The sequence below is a fragment of the Agelaius tricolor genome, unplaced genomic scaffold (genome assembly GCF_023055355.1).
Source record: "Agelaius tricolor isolate 1412-34295 unplaced genomic scaffold, bAgeTri1.0.p SCAF_132, whole genome shotgun sequence".
Classification (NCBI taxonomy): Eukaryota; Metazoa; Chordata; class Aves; order Passeriformes; family Icteridae; genus Agelaius; species Agelaius tricolor.
Genome location: NW_027269392.1, coordinates 132,801 through 155,178, shown reverse-complemented (window position 1 = coordinate 155,178; position 22,378 = coordinate 132,801). Strand labels below are relative to the sequence as shown.

At 54.8% G+C, this 22,378-nt stretch overlaps 1 protein-coding gene and 1 long non-coding RNA gene across 4 annotated transcripts in view; one reads left to right on the top strand and one right to left on the bottom strand.

Moving 5' to 3' along the window:
- Positions 1 to 498: 498 nt before the first annotated feature.
- LOC139586692 (uncharacterized) lies at positions 499 to 888 on the top strand. Its single transcript, XR_011677913.1, has 3 exons — positions 499 to 581; positions 699 to 756; positions 869 to 888. It is a non-coding gene; the product is annotated as an uncharacterized lncRNA (long non-coding RNA).
- Positions 889 to 2,069: 1,181 nt separating this feature from the next.
- The window catches only part of PFAS (phosphoribosylformylglycinamidine synthase), a 96,144-nt gene continuing 75,835 nt past the window's right edge, over positions 2,070 to 22,378 (bottom strand). The window contains exons 23-30 of one of the 3 annotated variants that reach the window (XM_071420270.1): positions 21,003 to 21,148; positions 18,915 to 19,125; positions 17,203 to 17,294; positions 14,822 to 14,936; positions 10,545 to 10,679; positions 8,301 to 8,468; positions 2,800 to 3,141; positions 2,070 to 2,121 (exon numbers count right to left, since the gene is read on the bottom strand). In XM_071420270.1, coding sequence (XP_071276371.1) covers positions 2,111 to 2,121; positions 2,800 to 3,141; positions 8,301 to 8,468; positions 10,545 to 10,679; positions 14,822 to 14,936; positions 17,203 to 17,294; positions 18,915 to 19,125; positions 21,003 to 21,148 — 1,220 coding nt within the window. In that variant the 3' untranslated portion in view covers positions 2,070 to 2,110. Of the gene's footprint in view, positions 2,122 to 2,799; positions 3,142 to 5,077; positions 5,184 to 8,300; positions 8,469 to 10,544; positions 10,680 to 14,821; positions 14,937 to 17,202; positions 17,295 to 18,914; positions 19,126 to 21,002; positions 21,149 to 22,378 lie in introns of those variants that run through there. The other 2 variants (XM_071420271.1, XM_071420272.1) reach the window with 2 other exon arrangements.

Here is a 22,378-nt window from a genome sequence, read left to right as displayed (position 1 = left end):
ATGACGTCATCAATAATCACTCAGGAGCCGTTCATTAATCCGTTAATTAACAGCACTTTATTCATAATTACAGGCCACGCCCCCTCCATGGGGTGGGGTCAAGGGGTCACGGAGGGGTCAAGGGGTCACTCAGGGGTCAAGGGGTCACTCGAGTGGTCAGTTGGTCACTCAGGGGTCACTCAGGGGTCAGTTGGTCACTCGGTCACTCGAGTGGTCAGGTGGTCACTGGGTGGTCACTTGGTCACTCAGGGGTCACTCGGTCACTTTGGTGGTCACTCAGAGGTCAGTTGGTCACTCGGTCACTTGAGTGGTCAGTTGGTCACTCAGTTTGTCACTGGGGTGGTCACTTGGTCATTGGGGTGGTCATTTGGTCACTCAGTTGGTCACTCAGGGGTCACTGGGGTGGTCATTTGGTCACTCAGGGGTCAGTTGGTCACTGGGGTGGTCACTTTGTCACTCGGTCACTGGGGTGGTCACTTGGTCACTCAGCTGGTCACTGCAGGGGTCAGTTGGTCACTCAGGTGGTCACTGGGGTGGTCACTTGGTCACTCCGGTCACTGGTTGGTCAGTTGGTCACTCAGGTGGTCACTGCAGGGGTCAGTTGGTCACTCGGGTCACTCAGGGTGGTCAATTGGTCACTTGAGTGGTCAGTTGGTCACTCGGTGACTCAGGGGCCACTTGGTCACTCGGTCAGTCAGGGGTCACTTGGTCACTGGGGTGGTCAGTTGGTCACTCAGGGGTCACTCGGGTGGTCAGGTGGTCACTGGCTGGTCAGTTGGTCACTCAGGGGTCACTGATTGGTCAGTTGGTCACTCAGGGGTCAGTTGGTCACTCAGTTGGTCACTGCAGGGGTCACTCGGGTGGTCAGTTGGTCACTGAGGGGTCACTTGGTCACTCAGGGGTCACTGGTTGGTCAGTTGGTCACTGGGGGGGTCAGTTGGTCACTTGAGGGGTCGGTCACTCAGGTGGTCAGGTGATCACTGGGGTGGTCCTTGGTCACTCAGGTCATTCAGAGGTCAGCTGGTCACTCGGGTCAGGTGGTCACTGGGGTGGTCACTTGGTCACTCAGGGTTCACTTGGTCACTCAGGGGTCACTGGGTGGTCAATTGGTCACTGGGAGGGTCAGGGATGGTCAGGGATGGTCACTGAGTGGTCAGGGATGGTCATTGAGTGGTCAGGGATGGTCATTGAGTGTCAGTGAGTGGTCAGTGATGGTCAGTGATGGTCAGTGGGTGCTCATTGAGTGGTCAGTGGGTGCTCAGTCTCTTCTGGGGCTTGGTCAGTGTCACAGAGGGGTGGTCACTCAGTGGTCACTCAGTCAGTCTCTCAGTCACTCGGTCACTCTGTGGTCACTCTGTGGTCAGTGGTCACTCGGTCACTCCATGGTCACTCCATGGTCACTCAGTCAGTCAGTCAGTCATTCTGGTCACTCTGTGGTCAGTGGTCACTCAGTCACTCAGTTGGTCACTCAGTCATCACTCTGTGGTCACTCGGTCACTCTGGTCACTCTGTGGTCAGCGGTCACTCAGTCACTCCATGGTCACTCCGCGGTCACTCTGTGGTCAGTCAGTCACTCGGTCACTCAGCGGTCACTCAGTCATCACTCTGCGGTCACTCAGTCACTCAGTGGTCACTCAGTCACTCTGTGGTCACTCAGTCAGTCACTTGGTCACTCAGTCACTCAGTGGTCACTCTGTGGTCAGTGGTCACTCAGCGGTCACTCCACGGTCACTCAGTCACTCAGTCAGTCACTCAGTGGTCACTCAGTCAGTCACTCAGTCGGTCACTCGGTCACTCCGCGGTCACTCCGCAGTCACTCAGTGGTCACTCAATGGTCACTCAATGGTCACTCAGTCACTCGGTCACTCAGTCACTCAGCGGTCACTCCATGGTCACTCCGTCGGTCACTCTGTGGTCACTCTGGTCACTCCATGGTCACTCAGCGGTCACTCAGTCTCTCAGTCGGTCTCTCAGTTGGTCACTCGGTCACTCTGTGGTCAGCGGTCACTCAGTGGTCACTCAGTCGGTCACTCAGTCGGTCACTCTGTGGTGAGCGGCCACTCTGGTCACTCTGTGGTCACTCTGTGGTCAGTGGTCACTCCATGGTCACTCAGTCGGTCACTCTGTGGTCAGCGGTCACTCAGTCACTCCGCGGTCACTCCATGGTCACTCATTGGTCACTCTGTGGTCAGTGGTCACTCAGTGGTCACTCAGTCTCTCAGTCGGTCTCTCAGTCACTCTGTGGTCAGTGGTCACTCCGCGGTCACTCAGTGGTCACTCAGTCTCTCAGCGGTCACTCTGTGGTCAGCGGTCACTCCATGGTCACTCCATGGTCACTCAGTGGTCACTCAGTCAGTCTCTCAGTCACTCAGTCACTCTGTGGTCAGCGGTCACTCAGTGGTCACTCAGTCGGTCACTCAGTCAGTCTCTCAGTCACTCAGTCACTCTGTGGTCAGTGGTCACTCCGTGGTCACTCTGTGGTCAGCGGTCACTCCATGGTCACTCCATGGTCACTCAGTGGTCACTCAGTCAGTCTCTCAGTCACTCAGTCGGTCACTCTGTGGTCACTCTGTGGTCACTCTGTGGTCAGCGGTCACTCCGTGGTCACTCAGTCGGTCACTCTGTGGTCACTCTGTGGTCACTCTGTGGTCAGCGGTCACTCCATGGTCACTCCATGGTCACTCAGTGGTCACTCAGTCAGTCTCAGTCGGTCACTCTGTGGTCACTCTGTGGTCACTCTGTGGTCAGTGGTCACTCCGTGGTCACTCTGTGGTCACTCTGTGGTCACTCTGTGGTCACTTGGCGCTCCCTCCTCTCCGTGGGGGCAGCGCAGGCACCACTCCAGCGCGTTCCGGAACATTCGCAGCCAGGGCCCGGTGCCGGCCTTGCTGCGGCCGGAGGCGGCGTCGGCGCGGCCGGGCCAGGGGCAGTGCCAGCCCCGCACTGACCGCTCGGGGTGCGGCATGGCCGCCAGGTGCCGGCCGCAGGGCGAGGCCAGCGCCGCCACGCCCCGGCCGGAGCCGTTGGGGTTCAGCGGGTACCGCTCGGTGGGGGCGCCGCGGTCATCGACGTAACGGAGAGCGGCCAGGCCGGACCGGACACAGCGGTCAAGGGCCGAGGGTGACCGGAACTGGAAACGGCCTGGGGAAAACCAGTAATGGTCAGTGGTCACTCAATGGTCATTGATAGAGAGCGGCCAGGCCGGACCGGACACAGCGGTCAAGGGCTGAGGGTGACCGGAACTGGAAACGGCCTGGAAACCAGTAATGGTCAGTGGTCACTCAATGGTCACTCAATGGTCATTGATAGAGAGCGGCCAGGCCCGACCGGACACAGCGGTCAAGGGCCGAGGGTGACCGGAACTGGAAACGGCCTGGAAACCAGTTAGAGACCAGTTAGAGACCAGTTAGAGACCAGTTAGAAACCAGTAACGGTCAGTGGTCACTCAATGGTCAGCAATGGAGAGCAGCCAGGCCAGACCGGACACCAAAGGGCCAAGAGTGGCTGGGACTGGAAACGGCCTGGGAAACCAGTTAGAAACCATTAGAGACCAGTTAGAGACCAGTAATGGTCAGTGGTCACTCAATGGAGAGCGGCCAGGCCAGACCGGACACAGCGGTCAAGGGCCGAGGGTGACCGGAACTGGAAACGGCCTGGAAAACCAGTAATGGTCAGTGGTCACTCAATGGTCACTCAATGGTCACTCAATGGTCATTGATAGAGAGCGGCCAGGCCGGACCGGACACAGCGGTCAAGGGCCGAGGGTGACCGGAACTGGAAACGGCCTGGGGAAACCAGTTAGAGACCAGTTAGAGACCAGTAATGGTCAATGGTCACTCAATGGAGAGCGGCCAGGCCGGACCGGACACAGCGGTCAAGCACCGAGGGTGACCGGAACTGGAAACGGCCTGGAAAACCAGTAATGGTCAGTGGTCACTCAATGGTCATTGATAGAGAGCGGCCAGGCCGGACCGGACACAGCGGTCAAGGGCCGAGGGTGACCGGAACTGGAAACGGCCTGGGAAAACCAGTAATGGTCAGTGGTCACTCAATGGTCATTGATAGAGAGCGGCCAGGCCGGACCGGACACAGCGGTCAAGGGCTGAGGGTGACCGGAACTGGAAACGGCCTGGAAACCAGTTAGAGACCAGTTAGAGACCAGTTAGAGACCAGTTATGGACCAGTAATGGTCAGTGGTCACTCAATAGAGAGCGGCCAGGCCGGACCGGACACAGCGGTCAAGGGCCGAGGGTGACCAGAACTGGAAACGGCCTGGGGAAACCAGTAATGGTCAGTGGTCACTCAATGGTCATTGATAGAGAGCGGCCAGGCCGGACCGGACACAGCGGTCAAGGGCCGAGGGTGACCGGAACTGGAAATGGCCTGGAAACCAGTTAGAGACCAGTTAGAGACCAGTTAGAGACCAGTTAGAGACCAGTAATGGTCACTCAATGGTCACTCAATGGTCATTGATAGAGAGCGGCCAGGCCCGACCGGACACAGCGGTCAAGTGCCGAGGGCGACCGGAACTGGAAACGGCCTGAGGAAACCAGTAATGGACCAGTTAGAGACCAGTAATGGTCAGTGGTCACTCAATGGAGAGCGGCCAGGCCGGACCGGACACAGCGGTCAAGCGCCGAGGGCGGCCGGAACTGGAAACGGCCTGGAAAAACCAGTAATGGTCAGTGGTCACTCAATGGTCACTCAATGGTCATTGATAGAGAGCGGCCAGGCCGGACCGGACACAGCGGTCAAGGGCCAAGGGTGACCGGAACTGGAAACGGCCTGGGGAAAACCAGTAATGGTCAGTGGTCACTCAATGGTCACTCAATGGTCACTCAATGGTCATTGATAGAGAGCGGCCAGGCCCGACCAGACACAGCGGTCAAGGGCTGAGGGTGACCGGAACTGGAAACGGCCTGGAAAACCAGTTAGAGACCAGTTAGAGACCAGTAATGGTCAGTGGTCACTCAATAGAGAGCGGCCAGGCCGGACCGGACACAGCGGTCAAGGGCCGAGGGTGACCGGAACTGGAAACGGCCTGGAAACCAGTTAGAAACCAGTTATGGACCAGTTAGAGACCAGTAATGGTCAGTGGTCACTCAATGGTCATTAATGGAGAGCGGCCAGGCCGGACCGGACACAGCGGTCAAGGGCTGAGGGTGACCGGAACTGGAAACGGCCTGGGGAAACCAGTAATGGACCAGTTAGAGACCAGTAATGGACCAGTTATGGACCAGTTAGAGACCAGTTAGAGACCAGTAATGGACCAGTAATGGACCAGTTAGAGACCAGTTAGAGACCAGTTAAACCAGTTAAAGACCAGTTAAACCAGTTAGAAACCAGTTATACCAGTTGGAAACCAGTTAACCCAGTTAGGGACCAGTTAACCCAGTTAGGGACCAGTTCCGGCCCAGTTCCACCAGTTAAACCAGTAACGCACCAGTGACACCAGTGAGAGCCCTGGGCTCCCAGTGCCTCCCAGTATAACCAGTATAACCAGTATAACCAGTATAACCAGTAACTCAGCTCTATCAGTTCCCCCATTGCTCCCAGTGTTCCCAGTCTGTCCCAGTCCCTCCCAGTATAACCAGTATTCCCAGTTTACCCTCTCCGTGTGCCACCCAGACCCCGAGCCGTGCCCCCTCCATGCCCCAGTCCCTCCCAGTATAACCAGTATCACCAGTATAACTCAGCTCTATCAGTTCCCCCATCGTTCCCATTGCTCCCAGTCCCTCCCAGTCCCTCCCAGTCCCTCCCAGTATAACCAGTATGCCCAGTTTACCCTCTCCATGTGCCACCCAGACCCCGAGCCGCGCCCCCTCCATGCCCCAGTCCCTCCCAGTATAACCAGTGCTCCCAGTATCACCAGTACCCCCCCATCCCCCGGTTCTCCCAGTCCCTCCCAGTCCCTCCCAGTATTCCCAGTATCCCCAGTTTACCTTCCCCATGTGCCACCCAGACCCTGAGCCGCGCCCCCTCCATGCCCCAGTCCCTCCCAGTATAACCAGTATAACCAGTATAACCAATAACTCAGTTCTATCAGTTCCCCCAGTGCTCTCAGTCCCTCCCATTGCTCCCAGTCCCTCCCAGTATCCCCAGTATTCCCAGTTTACCCTCTCCGTGTGCCACCCAGACCCCGAGCCGCGCCCCCTCCATGCCCCAGTATAACCAGTATAACCAGTATAACCAGTATCCCCAGTTTACCTTCCCCGTGTGCCACCCAGACCCCGAGCCGCGCCCCCTCCATGCCCCAGTATAACCAGTATAACCAGTATTCCCAGTTTACCCTCTCCGTGTGCCACCCAGACCCCGAGCCGCGCCCCCTCCATGCCTCAGTATAACCAGTATAACCAGTATAACCAGTATAACCAGTATCCCCAGTCCCTCTCAGTATAACCAGTTTGCCCAGTTTACCCTCTCCATGCGCCACCCAGACCCCGAGCCGCGCCCCCTCCATGCCCCAGTATAACCAGTATCCCCAGTATAACCAGTATAACCAGTTTACCTTCCCCGTGTGCCACCCAGACCCCGAGCCGTGCCCCCTCCATGCCCCAGTCCCTCCCAGTATAACCAGTATAACCAGTATAACTCAGCTCTATCAGTTCCCCCATCGTTCCCATTGCTCCCAGTCCCTCCCAGTATAACCAGTATTCCCAGTTTGCCCAGTTTACCTTCCCCGTGCGCCACCCAGACCCCGAGCCGTGCCCCCTCCATGCCCCAGTCCCTCCCAGTATAACCAGTATGCCCAGTATGCCCAGTATAACCAGTATCCCCAGTTTACCCTCTCCATGCGCCACCCAGACCCCGAGCCGCGCCCCCTCCATGCCCCAGTCCCTCCCAGTCCCTCCCAGTCCCTCCCAGTATGCCCAGTATCCCCAGTTTACCCTCTCCATGCGCCACCCAGACCCCGAGCCGCGCCCCCTCCATGCCCCAGTATAACCAGTATAACCAGTATAACCAGTATAACCAGTTTGCCCAGTTTACCCTCTCCATGTGCCACCCAGACCCCGAGCCGCGCCCCCTCCATGCCCCAGTCCCTCCCAGTATAACCAGTATCCCCAGTATAACCAGTATTCCCAGTTTACCTTCCCCGTGTGCCACCCAGACCCCGAGCCGCGCCCCCTCCATGCCCCAGTCCCTCCCAGTATAACCAGTATTCCCAGTATCCCCAGTTTACCTTCCCCGTGCGCCACCCAGACCCTGAGCCGTGCCCCCTCCATGCCCCAGTGCCCTCCCAGTATAACCAGTGCTCCCAGTATCACCAGTACCCCCCATCCCCCGGTTCTTCCAGTCCCTCCCAGTCCCTCCCAGTCCCTCCCAGTATAACCAGTTTGCCCAGTTTACCTTCTCCATGTGCCACCCAGACCCTGAGCCGCGCCCCCTCCATGCCCCAGTCCCTCCCAGTATTCCCAGTATCCCCAGTTTACCTTCCCCGTGTGCCACCCAGACCCCGAGCCGTGCCCCCTCCATGCCCCAGTCCCTCCCAGTATAACCAGTATAACCAGTTTACCCTCTCCGTGCGCCACCCAGACCCCGAGCTGCGCCCCCTCCATGCCCCAGTCCCTCCCAGTATAACCAGTATCCCCAGTTTACCTTCCCCATGTGCCACCCAGACCCCGAGCCGTGCCCCCTCCATGCCCCAGTATAACCAGTATAACCAGTATAACCAGTATCCCCAGTTTACCCTCTCCGTGTGCCACCCAGACCCCGAGCCGTGCCCCCTCCATGCCCCAGTATAACCAGTATAACCAGTATCCCCAGTTTACCTTCCCCATGTGCCACCCAGACCCCGAGCCGCGCCCCCTCCATGCCCCAGTCCCTCCCAGTATAACCAGTATAACCAGTAACCCCAGTTTACCCTCTCCGTGTGCCACCCAGACCCCGAGCCGCGCCCCCTCCATGCCCCAGTCCCTCCCAGTATAACCAGTATGCCCAGTTTACCTTCCCCGTGTGCCACCCAGACCCCGAGCCGCGCCCCCTCCATGCCCCAGTCCCTCCCAGTATCCCCAGTATAACCAGTATGCCCAGTTTACCTTCCCCGTGTGCCACCCAGACCCCGAGCCGTGCCCCCTCCATGCCCCAGTATAACCAGTATAACCAGTTTACCTTCCCCGTGTGCCACCCAGACCCCGAGCCGCGCCCCCTCCATGCCCCAGTATAACCAGTATAACCAGTATAACCAGTATAACCAGTATCCCCAGTTTACCTTCCCCATGTGCCACCCAGACCCCGAGCCGCGCCCCCTCCATGCCCCAGTATAACCAGTATAACCAGTATAACCAGTATCCCCAGTTTACCTTCCCCGTGTGCCACCCAGACCCCGAGCCGCGCCCCCTCCATGCCGCGCAGCATCAGCGCCGGCCCCGGCTCCACGCTGACGGTGACGAAGCGCGACTCGAAGCGCCCCGAGAGGTTCCGCTCCAGGGCCACCGCGGGCACCGGGCCTGAGGAGGCCTCACCTGGCACTGGAAAGGTCACCAGTGTCACCAAAGGGTCACCAAAGGGTCACCAGGGGGGTGGCAGTGAGGGGACATTGAGGGGACATTGAGGGGACAGAAACCCCAAAGGGAAACCCCAAAGGGACAAAGCTGGGGACACTTCTGGGGACACCTTGGGGACACTCCAGGGACACTGCCAGGCCTGTGGGACTGTCACCTGTCATGGGAATGGCACCAAGGGTCACCAGGGGTGTGGCAGCGAGGGGACATTGAGGGGACATGGAGGGGACACTTTGGGGACAGCCCCGGGACAGAAACACCAAAGGGAAACCCCAAAGGGACAAAGTTGGGGACACTTCTGGGGACACCCAGGGCAACCACGGGGACAGGGTCTGAGGAGGGGTCACCTGGCACTGGAGATGGCACCAAGGGTCACCAAAGTGTCACCAAGGGTCACCAATGGGTCACCAAAGGGTCATCAGGGCTTGGGGACATCGAGGGGGCAGCCCCAGGACAGAAACCCCAAAGGGACAAAGTTGGGGACACTTGTGGGGACACCTTGGGGACGGGGCCTGAGGAGGCCTCACCTGGCACTGGAATGGCACCAAGGGTCACCAAAGTGTCACCAAGGGTCACCAAAGTGTCACCAAGGGTCACCAAAGGGTCACCAGGGGGGTGGCAGTGAGGGGACAGCGAGGGGACATGGAGGGGACAGAAACCCCAAAGGGAAACCCCCAAAGGGACAAAGTTGGGGACACTTGTGGGGACACCTCAGGGACACTTCTGGGGACACTGCCACTGCCACTTGGACCATGGAGCTGTCACCTGCCATGGGAATGGCACCAGAGTGTCACCAAGGGTCACCAGGGCTTGGGGACATGGAGGGGACATTGAGGGGGCAGCCCCAGGACAGAAACCCCAAAGGGACAAAGTTGGGGACACTTGTGGGGACACCTTGGGGACATCCAGGGACACCACTGGGACAGGGCCTGAGGGGTCACCTGGCACAGGAAATGTCACCAAGGAGCCACCAGGGCTTGGGGACATTGAGGGGACATCGAGGGGGCAGCCCCAGGACAGAAACCCCAAAGGGACAAAGTTGGGGACACTTGTGGGGACACCTTGGGGACATCCAGGGACACCTCAAGGCCTGTGGGACTGTCACCTGTCATGGGAATGGCACCAGAGGGCCACCAGGGGGGTGGCAGTGAGGGGACATCGAGGGGACAGCCCTGGGACAGAAACCCCAAAGGGACAAAGTTGGGGACAGTGAAGGGACACCGCAGGTGACACTGGGGTGACACAGGTGACACAGGTGACATTGAGGTGACACTGACCTGTCCCCACCCATCCCAGCAGCGCCATCAGCTGGCAGCCGTTGCACACCCCAAGGCTGAACGTGTGACACACACAGGTGACATTGGGGTGACACAGGTGACACAGGGGTGACACTGAGGTCACATTGGGGTGACACAGGTGACACAGGTGTCCCTCACCTGTCCCCACCCAGCCCAGCAGCACCATCAGCTGGCAGCCGTTGCACACCCCAGGTGTGACACACGTGACATTGGGGTGACACAGGTGACACAGGTGACACAGGTGTCCCTCACCTGTCCCCACCCAGCCCAGCAGCGCCATCAGCTGGCAGCCGTTGCACACCCCGAGGCTGAACGTGTGACATTGGGGTGACATTGGGGTAACACAGGGGTGACATTGGGGTGACACAGGTGACACAGGGGTGACACTGAGGTGACATTGGGGTGACACAGGTGACCCAGGTGACACTGACCTGTCCCCACCCAGCCCAGCAGCGCCATCAGCTGGCAGCCGTTGCACACCCCGAGGCTGAACGTGTGACATTGGGGTGACATTGGGGTGACACAGGTGACACAGGGGTGACACAGGTGACACAGGTGACACTGACCTGTCCCCACCCATCCCAGCAGCGCCATCAGCTGGCAGCCGTTGCACACCCCAAGGCTGAACGTGTGACACACACAGGTGACATTGGGGTGACACAGGTGACACAGGGGTGACACTGAGGTCACATTGGGGTGACACAGGTGACACAGGGGTGACACAGGTGACACAGGTGTCCCTCACCTGTCCCCACCCAGCCCAGCAGCGCCATCAGCTGGCAGCCGTTGCACACCCCGAGGCTGAACGTGTCCGGCCGGGTCCGGAACCGCTCGAGCTCCGAGCGAACTTTGGGGTTGAAGAGGATGGAGGCGGCCCAGCCTGGGAGTTTGGGGGGAAAAACGGGGAAATTGGGGAAAAAATAAAAAATGGGGGAAAAATTGGGGGGGGATATGGGGGATAATGGGGGAAATAATGGGGGAAATAATGGGGAAATTGGGGGAAAAAATTGGGGGTGAATATGGGGAATAATGGGGGAAATAATGGGGGAATTGGGGAAAAAATTGGGGGAAAATGGGGGAAATAATGGGGGAAAAATGGGAAATTAATGGGGGTGAATATGGGGAATAATGGGGGAAAAATGGGGAAAATTGGGAAAAAATTGGGGAAAAATTGGGGGTGAATATGGGGAATAATGGGGGAAAATTGGGGAAATAATGGGGGAAAAATGGGAAATTAATGGGGGAATAATGGGGGGATAATGGGGGAATTAATGGGGAAATTGGCGAAAAAATTGGGGGTGAATATGGGGAATAATGGGGGATAATGGGGGAAAAATGGGAAATTAATGGGGGGAAAATGGGGAAATAATGGGAGAAATAATGGGGGAATTAATGGGGGAATTAATGGGGAAATTGGGAAAAAATTGGGGAAAAAATTGGAGGTGAATATGGGGGAAAATGGGGGAAATTGGGGGAAAAATGGGGGAAAAATGGGGGAATAATGGGGGGAAAATAAAATGGGGAAAAAATTGGGGGTGAATATGGGGAATAATGGGGGAAAATGGGGGAATTGGGAAAAAATTGGGGAAAAAATTGGGGAAAAAATTGGGGGTGAATATGGGGAAAAAAGGGGGAATAATGGGGGAAAAATTGGGGGAAAAAATTGGGGGGGAATATGGGGAATAATGGGGGAAATTGGGGAAAATTTGGGAAAAAAATTGGGGATGAATATGGGGAATAGTGGGGGAATAATGGGGGGGAAATGGGAAATTAATGGGGGAATAATGGGGAGAAAACGGGCGAAATTAATGGGGGATAATGGAGGAATTAATGGGGAAATTGGGAAAAAATGGGGGGAAAATTGGGAAATTAATGGGGGAAAAATGGGGGAATAATGGGGGTAAAATAAAATGGGGAAAAAATTGGGGGTGAATATGGGGAATAATGGGGGAATAATGGGGGAATTGGGAAAAAATTGGGGGAAAAATTGAGGGTGAATATGGGGAAAAAAGGGGGAATAATGGGGGGAAAATTGGGGGAAAAATTGGGAGGGAATATGGGGAATAATGGGGGAAAATGGGGGGAAAATGGGGGGAAAATGGGGGAATAATGGGGGGATAATGGGGGAATACGGGGGAAATAATGGGGGAAATTGGGGGAATTAATGGGGAAAAAGGAAAATAATGGGGGAAATAATGGAGGAATAATAGGGGGGAAATCGGGGAAACTGGGAAAAATTTGGGAAAAATTGGGGGTGAATATGGGGAATAATGGGGGAACAATGGGGGAATAATGGGAAAATGGGGGAAAAATTTGAGGGTGAATATGGGGAATAATGGGGGAAATAATGGGGGAAAATGGGGAAAAATGGGGGAAAAATTGGGGGAAAATGGGGAATAATGGGGGAATAATGGGAGGAAATTGGGAAATTAATGGGGGAATAATGGGGAAAATGGGGGAATTAATGGGGAAATTGGGAAAAAATTGGGGAAAAAATTGGGGGTGAATATGGGGAATAATGGGGGAATAATGGGGGAAATTGGGGAAAAAATTGGGGGGTGAATATGGGGAATAATGGGGAAAATAATGGGGAAATTGGGGAAAAATTGGGGGTGAATATGGGGAAAAATGGGGGGAAATTGGGGAAAAAATTGGGGAAAAAATTGGGGGTGAATATGGGGAATAATGGGGGAAATAATTGGGGAAATTGGGAAAAAATTGGGGGAAAAATTGGGGGGGGATATGGGGAAAAATGGGGGAAATAATGGGGGAAAAATGGGAAATTAATGGGGGAATAATGGGGGAATAATGGGGAAAATGGGGCAAATAATGGAGGAAAAATGGGGGAAATAATGGGGGAAAAATGGGGGGAAAATGGGAAATTAATGGGGAAAAAAAGGGGAGAAAACAGGAGAAATTAATGGGGGATAATGGAGGAATTACTGGGGAAATTGGGAAAAAATGGGGGGGAAAATGGGGAAAATTAATGGGGGGAAAAGGGAAATAAATGGGGAATAATGGGGGAAATAATGGGGGAATAATGGGGGAAATAATGGAAAATAATAGAGGGAAAAATGGGCAAAAAATGGGGAAATTGGGAAAATTAATGGGGGGAAATTAATGGGGGAAAAAGGGAAATAATGGGGGAATAATGGGGGAATTAATGGGGGAATAATGGGGGAAATAATGGAAAATAATAGAGGGAAAAATGGGCAAAATAATGGGGAAATTGGGAAAATTAATGGGGGAAAAAGGGAAATAATGGGGGAAAAATGGGGAAAAATGGGGGAAAAATGGGGAAATCCTGAGGGGGTGGGAAAAATGGGAAAATTGGGGAAAGAATGAGGGAAAACGGGAAAATCCTTTAGGGGTTTTTTTCCTGTTTTTTGCAGAATTTTGGGTTTGAGGATTTTGGGGGCGTTTTTGAGGATTTTGGGGCAGTTTTTTGGAGGATTTTGGGGGCGTTTTTGGAGGATTTTGGGGGCGTTTTTTGGAGGATTTTGGGGGCGTTTTTTGGAGGATTTTGGGGGCGTTTTTGGAGGATTTTGGGGGCGTTTTTTGGAGGATTTTGGGGGCGTTTTTTGGAGGATTTTGGGGGCGATTTTTGGAGGATTTTGGGGCATTTTTTGGAGGATTTTGGGGGCGTTTTTGGAGGATTTTGGGGGCATTTTTGGAGGATTTTGGGGGAATTTTGGAGGATTTTGGGGGCGATTTTGGAGGATTTTGGGGGAGTTTTCTGGAGGATTTTGGGGGCGTTTTTGGAGGATTTTGGGGGAGTTTTTGGAGGATTTTGGGGTCATTTTTTTGAGGATTTTGGGGGCGTTTTTGGAGGATTTTGGGGGAGTTTTTTGGAAGATTTTGAGGCATTTTTTGGAGGATTTTGGAGCAGTTTTTGGAGGATTTTGGGGGTGTTTTTGGAGGATTTTGGGGGCTTTTTTGGGAGGATTTTGGGGGAATTTTTGGGGGCATTTTGGGGGGATTTTTTTGGAGGATTTTGGGGGAGATTTTTGGAGGATTTTGGGGGAGTTTTTGGAGGATTTTGGGGGCGTTTTTTGAGGATTTTGGGGGCATTTTTGGAGGATTTTGGGGGAGTTTTGGGAGGATTTTGGGGGCGTTTTTTGAGGATTTTGGGGGCGTTTTTGGAGGATTTTGGGAGAATTTTTGGAGGATTTTGGGGGCGTTTTTGGGGGCTTTTTTTGGAGGATTTTGGGGGAGTTTTTTGAGGATTTTAGGGCAGTTTTTGGCGGATTTTGGGGGCGTTTTTTGAGGATTTTGGGGGCATTTTTTGGAGGATTTTGGGGGAGTTTTTTGGAGGATTTGGGGGGCTTTTTTGGAGGATTTTGGGGGAGTTTTATTGGAGGATTTTGGGAGAATTTTTGGAAGATTTTGGGGGCGTTTTTGGGGAAGTTTTTGGAGGATTTTGGGGGCGTTTTTTGGAGGATTTTGGGAGAATTTTTGGAGGATTTTGGGGGAGTTTTTGGAGGATTTTGGGGGCGTTTTTGGAGGATTTTGGGGGAGTTTTTTGAGGATTTTGGGGTCATTTTTTTGAGGATTTTGGGGGCGTTTTTGGAGGATTTTGGGGGAGTTTTTTGGAAGATTTTGAGGCATTTTTTGGAGGATTTTGGGGCAGTTTTTGGAGGATTTTGGGGGCGTTTTTGGGAGGATTTTGGGGGCGTTTTGGAGGATTTTGGGGGTGTTTTTGGAGGATTCTGGGGGCGTTTTTGGAGGATTTTAGGGGCGTTTTTTGGAGGATTTTGGGGGCGTTTTTGGAGGATTTTGGGGCGTTTTTGGGGGCGCTTTTTTGGAGGATTTTGGGGGCATTTTTGGGGGCGTTTTTGGGGGAGTTTTTGGTGGATTTTGGGGCATTTTTTGAGGATTTTGGGGGAGGTTTTTGGAGGATTTTGGGGGCGTTTTTTGGAGGATTTTGGGGGCATTTTTGGAGGATTTTGGGGGAGTTTTTTGGAGGATTTTGGGGGCATTTTTGGAAGATTTTGGGGGCGATTTTGGGGGTTCCAGAGTCACCTTTGGCCGAGCCCAGGACGTCGGCGTAGCTGAAGCCCCCGACGAAAACGAGACCCCGGAATCCGTCCAGGGAGGCGGAGCCCGAGCAAAGGTCCTGGGTGGTGACGTCCCACACCTGGGAACCCCAAAAAACCCCAAAATCAACCCGAAAATCAACCCCAAAACCGAGGCTGGAGACGCAGAAATGGGGATGAGCCCAAAAAATTTGGAATAAATGGGAAGAAAGGCGGCCGGAACAGGTCAAAAAATGGGGATTGGGCCATGAAATCCACCCCAAAAAATGTCCTAAAATCGATTAAATACAATCCCCAAAAATGGGAATTATCCCATAAAATCACCCCCCAAAATCCCCCCAAATCCCATCCCAGAAATGGGAATTATCCCATAAAATCCCCCCCAAAAAATCTCCCCAAATCCCATCCCAAAATTGGGAATTATCCCACAAAATCCCCCCCAAAAAATCTCCCAAAATCCCATAAAAACAACCCCCAAAAATGGGAATTATCCCACAAAATCCCCCCCCAAAATTGCATAAAAACAACCCCCAAAAAATGGGAATTATCCCATAAAATCCTCCCAAAAAATCCCCCCAAAATCCCATCCCAAAAATGGGAATTATCCCATAAAATCCGCCCCAAAAAAATCTCCCAAAATTTATTAAATACAACCCCCAAAAATGGGAATTATCCCACAAAATCCCTCCCCAAATCCCATAAAAAAAACCCCAAAAATGGGAATTATCCCAGAAAATCCCCCCACAAAAACCCCCAAAACACCCCAAAAAAAACCCGAAAAATACTTGAGGACCCCAAAGCCACCCCAAAACCACCTGGGGACCCCAAAACAACCCCAAAAACTTCCAGAAATGACCCCAAAACCACCCGGGGACCCCAAAACCACCTGGAGGACCCCAAATCCTCCACTTTGGGGTCGTTTGGGGTTTTTGGGGTTTTTTTGGGAATGACTCCTGGGTTTGGGATTGTTTTGGGATCGCTCCCATTTTGGGCTGTTTGGGGTGGGAGTTTTGGGGTTTTTTGGGGTTTTTTTGATTTTTTTGCGGTTTTTTGGAGGGGTTTTGGGGTGTTTGGGGTGGTTTTGAGGTGCCCCCGGTGGTTTTGGGGTGGTTTTGGGATGTTTTTGGGGTGGTTTTGGGGTATTTTTGGGGTGGTTTTTGGGGATGTTTTCCGAGGTGTTTTAGGGGTGGTTTTGGGTGGTTTGGGGTCAATTTGAGATTCCCCAGGTGTTTTTGGGGATGTTTTCCGAGGTGTTTTTGGGGTGTTTTGGGGTATTTTTGGGGTGTTTTAGGAGTGTTTTTGGGGATGTTTTCCAAGGTGTTTTCCGAGGTGTTTTTGGGGTGTTTTAGGGCTGTTTTTGGGGTGGTTTCGGGTGTTTCTGGGGTGTTTTTGGGGTGTTTTTGGGGATGTTTTCCGAGGTGGTTTTGGGGTGGTTTTGGGGTCATTTTGGGATCTCCAGGTGGCTTTAGGGTCCCCAGGTGTTTTTGGGGTGGTTTTAGGGTGTTTTGGGGTGTTTTGGGGATGTTTTCCAAGGTGTTTTTGGGGTGGTTTTGGCGTGTCTTGGGGTGGTTTTTGGGGTGGTTTTGGGGGGTTTTGGGGGATGCTTTGGGGGATGTTTTCCGACGTGTTTCTGGGGTGTTTTGGGGTGGTTTTGGGGTGTTTTCGGGTGTTTTTGGGTTGTTTTTGGGCTGGTTTTGGGTTGTTTTAGGGGTGGTTTTCGGGTGTTTTTGGGGATGTTTTCTGAGGTGTTTTCGGGTGTTTTTGGGTTGTTTTTGGGCTGGTTTTGGGTGGTTTTTGGGGTGTTTTTGGGGTGGTTTTTGGGGATGTTTTCCGAGGTGGTTTTGGGATGTTTTGGGGCGTTTTTTGGGTTGGTTTTGGGGTGTTTTTGGGGTATTTTTGGGGTGTTTTGGGGGTGTTTTCGGGGATGTTTTCCGAGGTGTTTTCGGGTTGTTTTTTGGGATGTTTTCCGAGGTGTTTTGGGGTGGTTTTTGGGGTGTTTTTGGGCTGGTTTTGGGTTGTTTTTGGGGATGTTTTCCGAGGTGTTTTTGGGGTGTTTTTGGGCTGTTTTGGGGCTGGTTTTGGGGTGGTTTTGGGCTGGTTTTGGGTGGTTTTTGGGGTGGTTTTGGGGTGTTTTCGGGGATGTTTTCGGGGATGTTTTCCGAGGTGTTTTGGGATGTTTTTGGGGTGTTTTGGGGTGTTTTGGGGTGGTTTTGGGGGGTGATTTCTGAGGTGTTTTTGGGGTCGTTTTGGGGTGTTTTGGGGGTGTTTTTGGGGTGTTTTCGGGTGTTTTTGGGAATGTTTTCCGAGGATGTTTCTGGGCTGTTTTTGGGCTGTTTTGGGTTGTTTTTGGGCTGTTTTTGGTCTCACCTGGAAGCCGGCCATGGCGAAGGCCGCCGCCATCTCCCGGTCCCCGTTGCTGCCCTCCTCCCTCAGCACGGCCACGCGCGGCCCCGGCAGCTCTGGGGGACCCCAAAAATCGGCACCGGCCCCGCCCAAAAACCCCCAAAATCCCGCAGAGCTCAAAGAACTCCAAACTCCCCAAGCAGTGCCAAAAAAACCCAGAAAAAACCCCAAAAAATGGCACAAAATCCCAGCAAAATCTGGCAAAAAACCCCAAAAATTTAAAAAGTAAAAAAATCCCATAAAAAGTTTTAAAAATCTCCCAGAAATCCAAGAGAAACCCCCCAAAAATCCCCCAAAATCCAAAAAAAAAACCCTCAAAAACTCCCAAAAGTTGCCTCAAAATCCCCCCAAATAACAAAAAAAAACCCCACAACAAAATCCCCCATTGATCCCCAAAATGTCCCCAATGTCCCCAAACCCCCCAATGTCCCCAAAATGTCCCCAAACCCCCACAATGTCCCCAATCCACTCAAAGTCCCCAATGACCCAAAATCCCCAAAATGTCCCCAATGTCCCCAAAGCCCCTCAATGTCACCAAAATGTCTCCAATGTCCCTAAAATCCCAAAAATGACCCTAAATCCCCAAAATATCCCCAAAATGTCCCCAATGTCCCCCCAATGTCCTCTGGATGCCCCCATGTCCCAAATCCCCTCAATGTCACCAAAAGGTTCCCAAAATCCCAAAAATGTCCCCAAACCCCCAATTCCCTGAATGTCCCCAATGACCCCAATGACCCTAAATCCCCAAAATGTCCCCAATGTCCCCCCCAATGTCCCCTGGATGCCCCCATGTCCCCAATGTCCCCCCCAATGTCCCCAAAATCCCCAAACCCCCAATGTCCCCAATCCATTCAAAGTCCCCAATGACCCAAAATGTCCCCAAACCCCTCAATCCTCCCAATGTCTCCCAATGTCCCCAAATGTCCCAAACCCCCAATGCCCCTAAATCCCCAAAATGTCCCCAAACCCCTCAATGTCCCCAACGCCCCCAATGTCCCCAACACCCCTGATATCCCCTCCATGTCCCTCCATGTCCCCAAACGTCCCCAATCCTGCCAATGTCCTCAATGTCCCCCGTGTCCCCAAATGTCCCCAAAATCCCCAAAATGTCCCCAAACCCCCAATGTCCCCAAAATCCCCAAAATGTCCCCAATCCTCCAAATGTCCCCACTATCCCCAAACCCCCTCAATGTCCCCACTGTCCCCAATGTCCCCAATGTCCCCACTCCCCTCAATGTCACCAAAATGTCCCCAATGTCCCCAATGACCCTAAATCCCCAAAATGTCCCCAAACCCCTCAATCCTCCTAATGTCCCCCCCATGTCCCCAATGTCCTCGATGTCCCCCCAGTGTCCCCCAATGTCCCTCAATGTCCCCAATCCCACCAATGTCCCCCAGTGTCCCCAATGTCCCCAATCCTGCCAATGTCCCCAATCCCGCCAATGTCCCCAGTGTCCCCAACACCCCCAGTGCCCCTGATATCCCCTCAATGTCCCCCAGTGTCCCCCAATCCCCTCAATGTCCTTCAATGTCCCCAAATCTCCCCAATCCCCCCAATGTCCCTCAATGTCCCCAACACCCCCAGTGCCCCTGATGTCCCCGAGGTCCCCAATCCCGCCAATGTCCCTCAATGTCCCCAACATCCCCAACACCCCCAGTGTCCCCGGTGTCCCCACCCATGCTCCGCGCCACCGGTGCCACGTAGTCGGGGTCGAAGGTGACGCTGAATTCGGGTCCCCAGCGCGTGGCCAGGTCCTGCTCCTCCTGCTCCACGCAGGCCGGGGTCGCCTGCAGCCGCTCCAGCTGGAAACTCGTCTGCTCCCAAATGTCCCTGAGGTCCCCAACGGGCTGGGCCAGCACCTCCTGGCCACCCACGGCCACTGTCACCTGCGGGGAGGTTGGGGACATTGGGGACACTGAGGACATTGGGGACATTGGGGACATTGGGGACATTGGGGGGGACAGGGACTCGTCTGCTCCCAAATGTCCCTGAGGTCCCCAACGGGCTGGGCCAGCACCTCCTGGCCACCCACGGCCACTGTCACCTGCGGGGACAGCATTGGGGACGTTGGGGACATTGGGGGGACAGGGACTTGTCTGCTCCCAAATGTCCCCAACGGGCTGGGCCAGCACCTCCTGGCCACCCACGGCCACTGTCACCTGCGGGGACAGCATTGGGGACATTGGGGACATTGGGATGGTGGCACTGGGGTTTGGGGACACTGGGGACACGGAGAACATTGAGGGACATTGGGGACATCTTGAGGGACATTGAGGGACTTTGGACACAATGAGGACACTGGGGACATTGAGGGACATTGGGGACACTGGGATATGTGGCATTGGAATGGTGGCACTTGGATTTGGGGACACTGAGATATGGGACCCTGAGGACCTGGAGGACATTGAGGGGACTGGGGACACTGGGGACACTGGGGACATGGAGAACATTGAGGGACATTGGAATGGTGGCACTTGGGTTTGGTGACATTGGGGACATCAAGATACAGAGCAGTGAGAGGATTGAGAACATTGAGGGACATTGGGGACACTGGTGACATTGAGGGGGTTTGGGGACAGTGGGGACATTGAGATATGGGACATTGGGGACACTGGTGACATTGAGGGGGTTTGGGGACATTGAGATTTGGGACATTGGAATGGGGACACTGAGGACATTGGGGACATTGAGGACACAGAGACACGGTGACACAGGGAGAGGGGACACAGCCACTGTCACCTGCTGAGGGACACTTGAGGACACGGGGACAACGAGGGACAATGGGGGACACCAACACCACAAAGCCACCACCGCCCACCCAAGGGGACAGAGCCACCTCCGGTGCCCTGTCCCCAACCTCCCCACAACGTCCCCGATGTCCCCAATGTCCCCAGTGTCCCCCAGTGTCCCCAATGTCCCTAAACCTCCGATCCCCCCAATGTCTCCAATGTCCCCAATGTCGCCAAATCCCGTCGATGTCCCCAATGTCCCTGATGTCCCCAAACCCCAAATGTCCCCAATTGCCCCCAATGTGCCCAACTGCCCCCGATCTTCCCATTGTCCCTGATGTCCCCAAACCCCAAATGTCGCCTCTCCCCAATGTCCCCAAATGTCCCCAATGTCCCCACTGTCCCCAAACCCCAAATGTCCCCAACGCCCCCAATGTCCCCAATTTCCCCCAGTGTCCCCATTGTCCCTGATGTCCCCAAACCCCAAATTTTGCCTGTCCCCAAAGTCCCTGATGTCCTCAAATATTCCCATTGTCCCTACTGTCCCCAACGCCCTCAATGTCACCAATTTCCCCCAGTGTCCCCAGTGTCCCTGATGTCCCCAGACCCCAAACGTCAATGTCCCCATTGTCCCTGATGTCCCCAAACCCCAAATGTTCCCATTGTCCCTGATGTCCCCAATGTCCCCAATTTCCCCCAGTGTCCCCAGTGTCCCCAAACCCCAAATGTCCTCAATGTCCCCACTGTCCCCATTGTCCCTGATGTCCTCAAATGTTCCCATTGTCCCCGATGTCTCCAACCTCCAAATGTCCCCACTGTCCCCAACGCCCCCAGTGTCCCCAATGTCCCCAAATGTTCCCCATCCTCAATGTCCCCATTGTCCCCATTGTCCCTGATGTCCTCAAATGTTCCCATTGTCCCCGATGTCTCCAACCTCCAAATGTCCCCACTGTCCCCAATTTCCCTCGGTGTCCCCATTTCCCCCAATGTCCCCAACCCCCCCAGTGTCCCCGCTGTCCCCGCTGTCCCCTCACCATGGCGCGGGGTCCGTAGGGGCCGCTGTGGCCGATGGGGACGCAGGTGACACCGGCGTCCTGGTAGCGGCGGCACACGGGGACAGCGGCGGCCGCCGGCACCTCCAGCACCAGCCCCGGCTCCTCGGCAAAGAGCAGCGCCAGCGCTGGGGACACATGGGGACATTCAGGGGACACTGGGGGGACACTGGGGACATCAGGGGACATTGGGGGGACTGGGGGGGTTGGGGACACACGGGGACATTCAGGGGACAGTGGGGACATGGGGGTTGGGGACATGGGGACATTGAGGGGACACTGGGGAGATTGGGGGCAGTGGGGATGTTGGGGGACATTGGGGACAGTGGGGGGTTGGGGACACATTAGGGACATTGGGGACATTGAGGGGACATTGGGGACACTGGGGACACTGGGGGACTGGTGACACATTGGGGACAGTGGGGACATTGAGGGGACACTGGGGGACTGGGGACATTGGGGACACATTGGGGACAGTGAGGACATTGGGGGGTTGGGGACATGGGGACATTGGGGGATTGGCGACATTGAGGGGACACATTGGGGACGCATGGGGGCATTGGGGACCCTGGGGACAGTGAGGGGATCGGTGACACCTTATGGACATTGGGGACACATTGGGGACACATTGGGGACACATTGGGGACAGTGAGGGGATTGGGGGATTGGTGACACATTGGGGATGCATTGGGGACATTGAGGGGACACTGGGGACACTGGGGGGGTTGGGGGGATTTGGGACATTGGGAACATTGGGGGGGATTGAGGACATTGGGGACAGTGGGGACATTGAGGGGACAGTGGGGACACTGGGGGGATTGGGGGGGGTTGGGGACACTGGGAGGGTTGTGGATGTTGGGGGACATTGGGGACATTGGGGACACTGGGGACCAGCCCCGGCTCCTCGGCAAAGAGCAGCGCCAGCGCTGGGGACATTGAGGGGACATTCAGGGGACAGCGGGGACATTGAGGGGACATTGAGGGAACACTGGGGGGGGTTGGGGACAGTGGGGACATTGAGGGGACATTGAGGGCGTTGGGGACATTGGGGACCTCCAGGACCAGCCCCGGCTCCTCGGCAAAGAGCAGCGCCAGTGCTGGGGACATTGAGGGGACATTCGGGGGACAGCGGGGACAGTGGGGGGGTTGAGGGGGTTGGGGACACACGGGGACATCAGCGGGGACAGTGGGGACACTGGGGACATGGGGGTTGGGGGCATGGGGACATTGAGGGGGACACTGGGGACACTGGGGGCGTTGGGGATGTTGGGGGACTTTGGGGACATTGGTGACACATTGGGGACAGTGGGGGGGTTGGGGACATTGCTGGGGTTGGGGACATTGGGGACCTCAAGGAC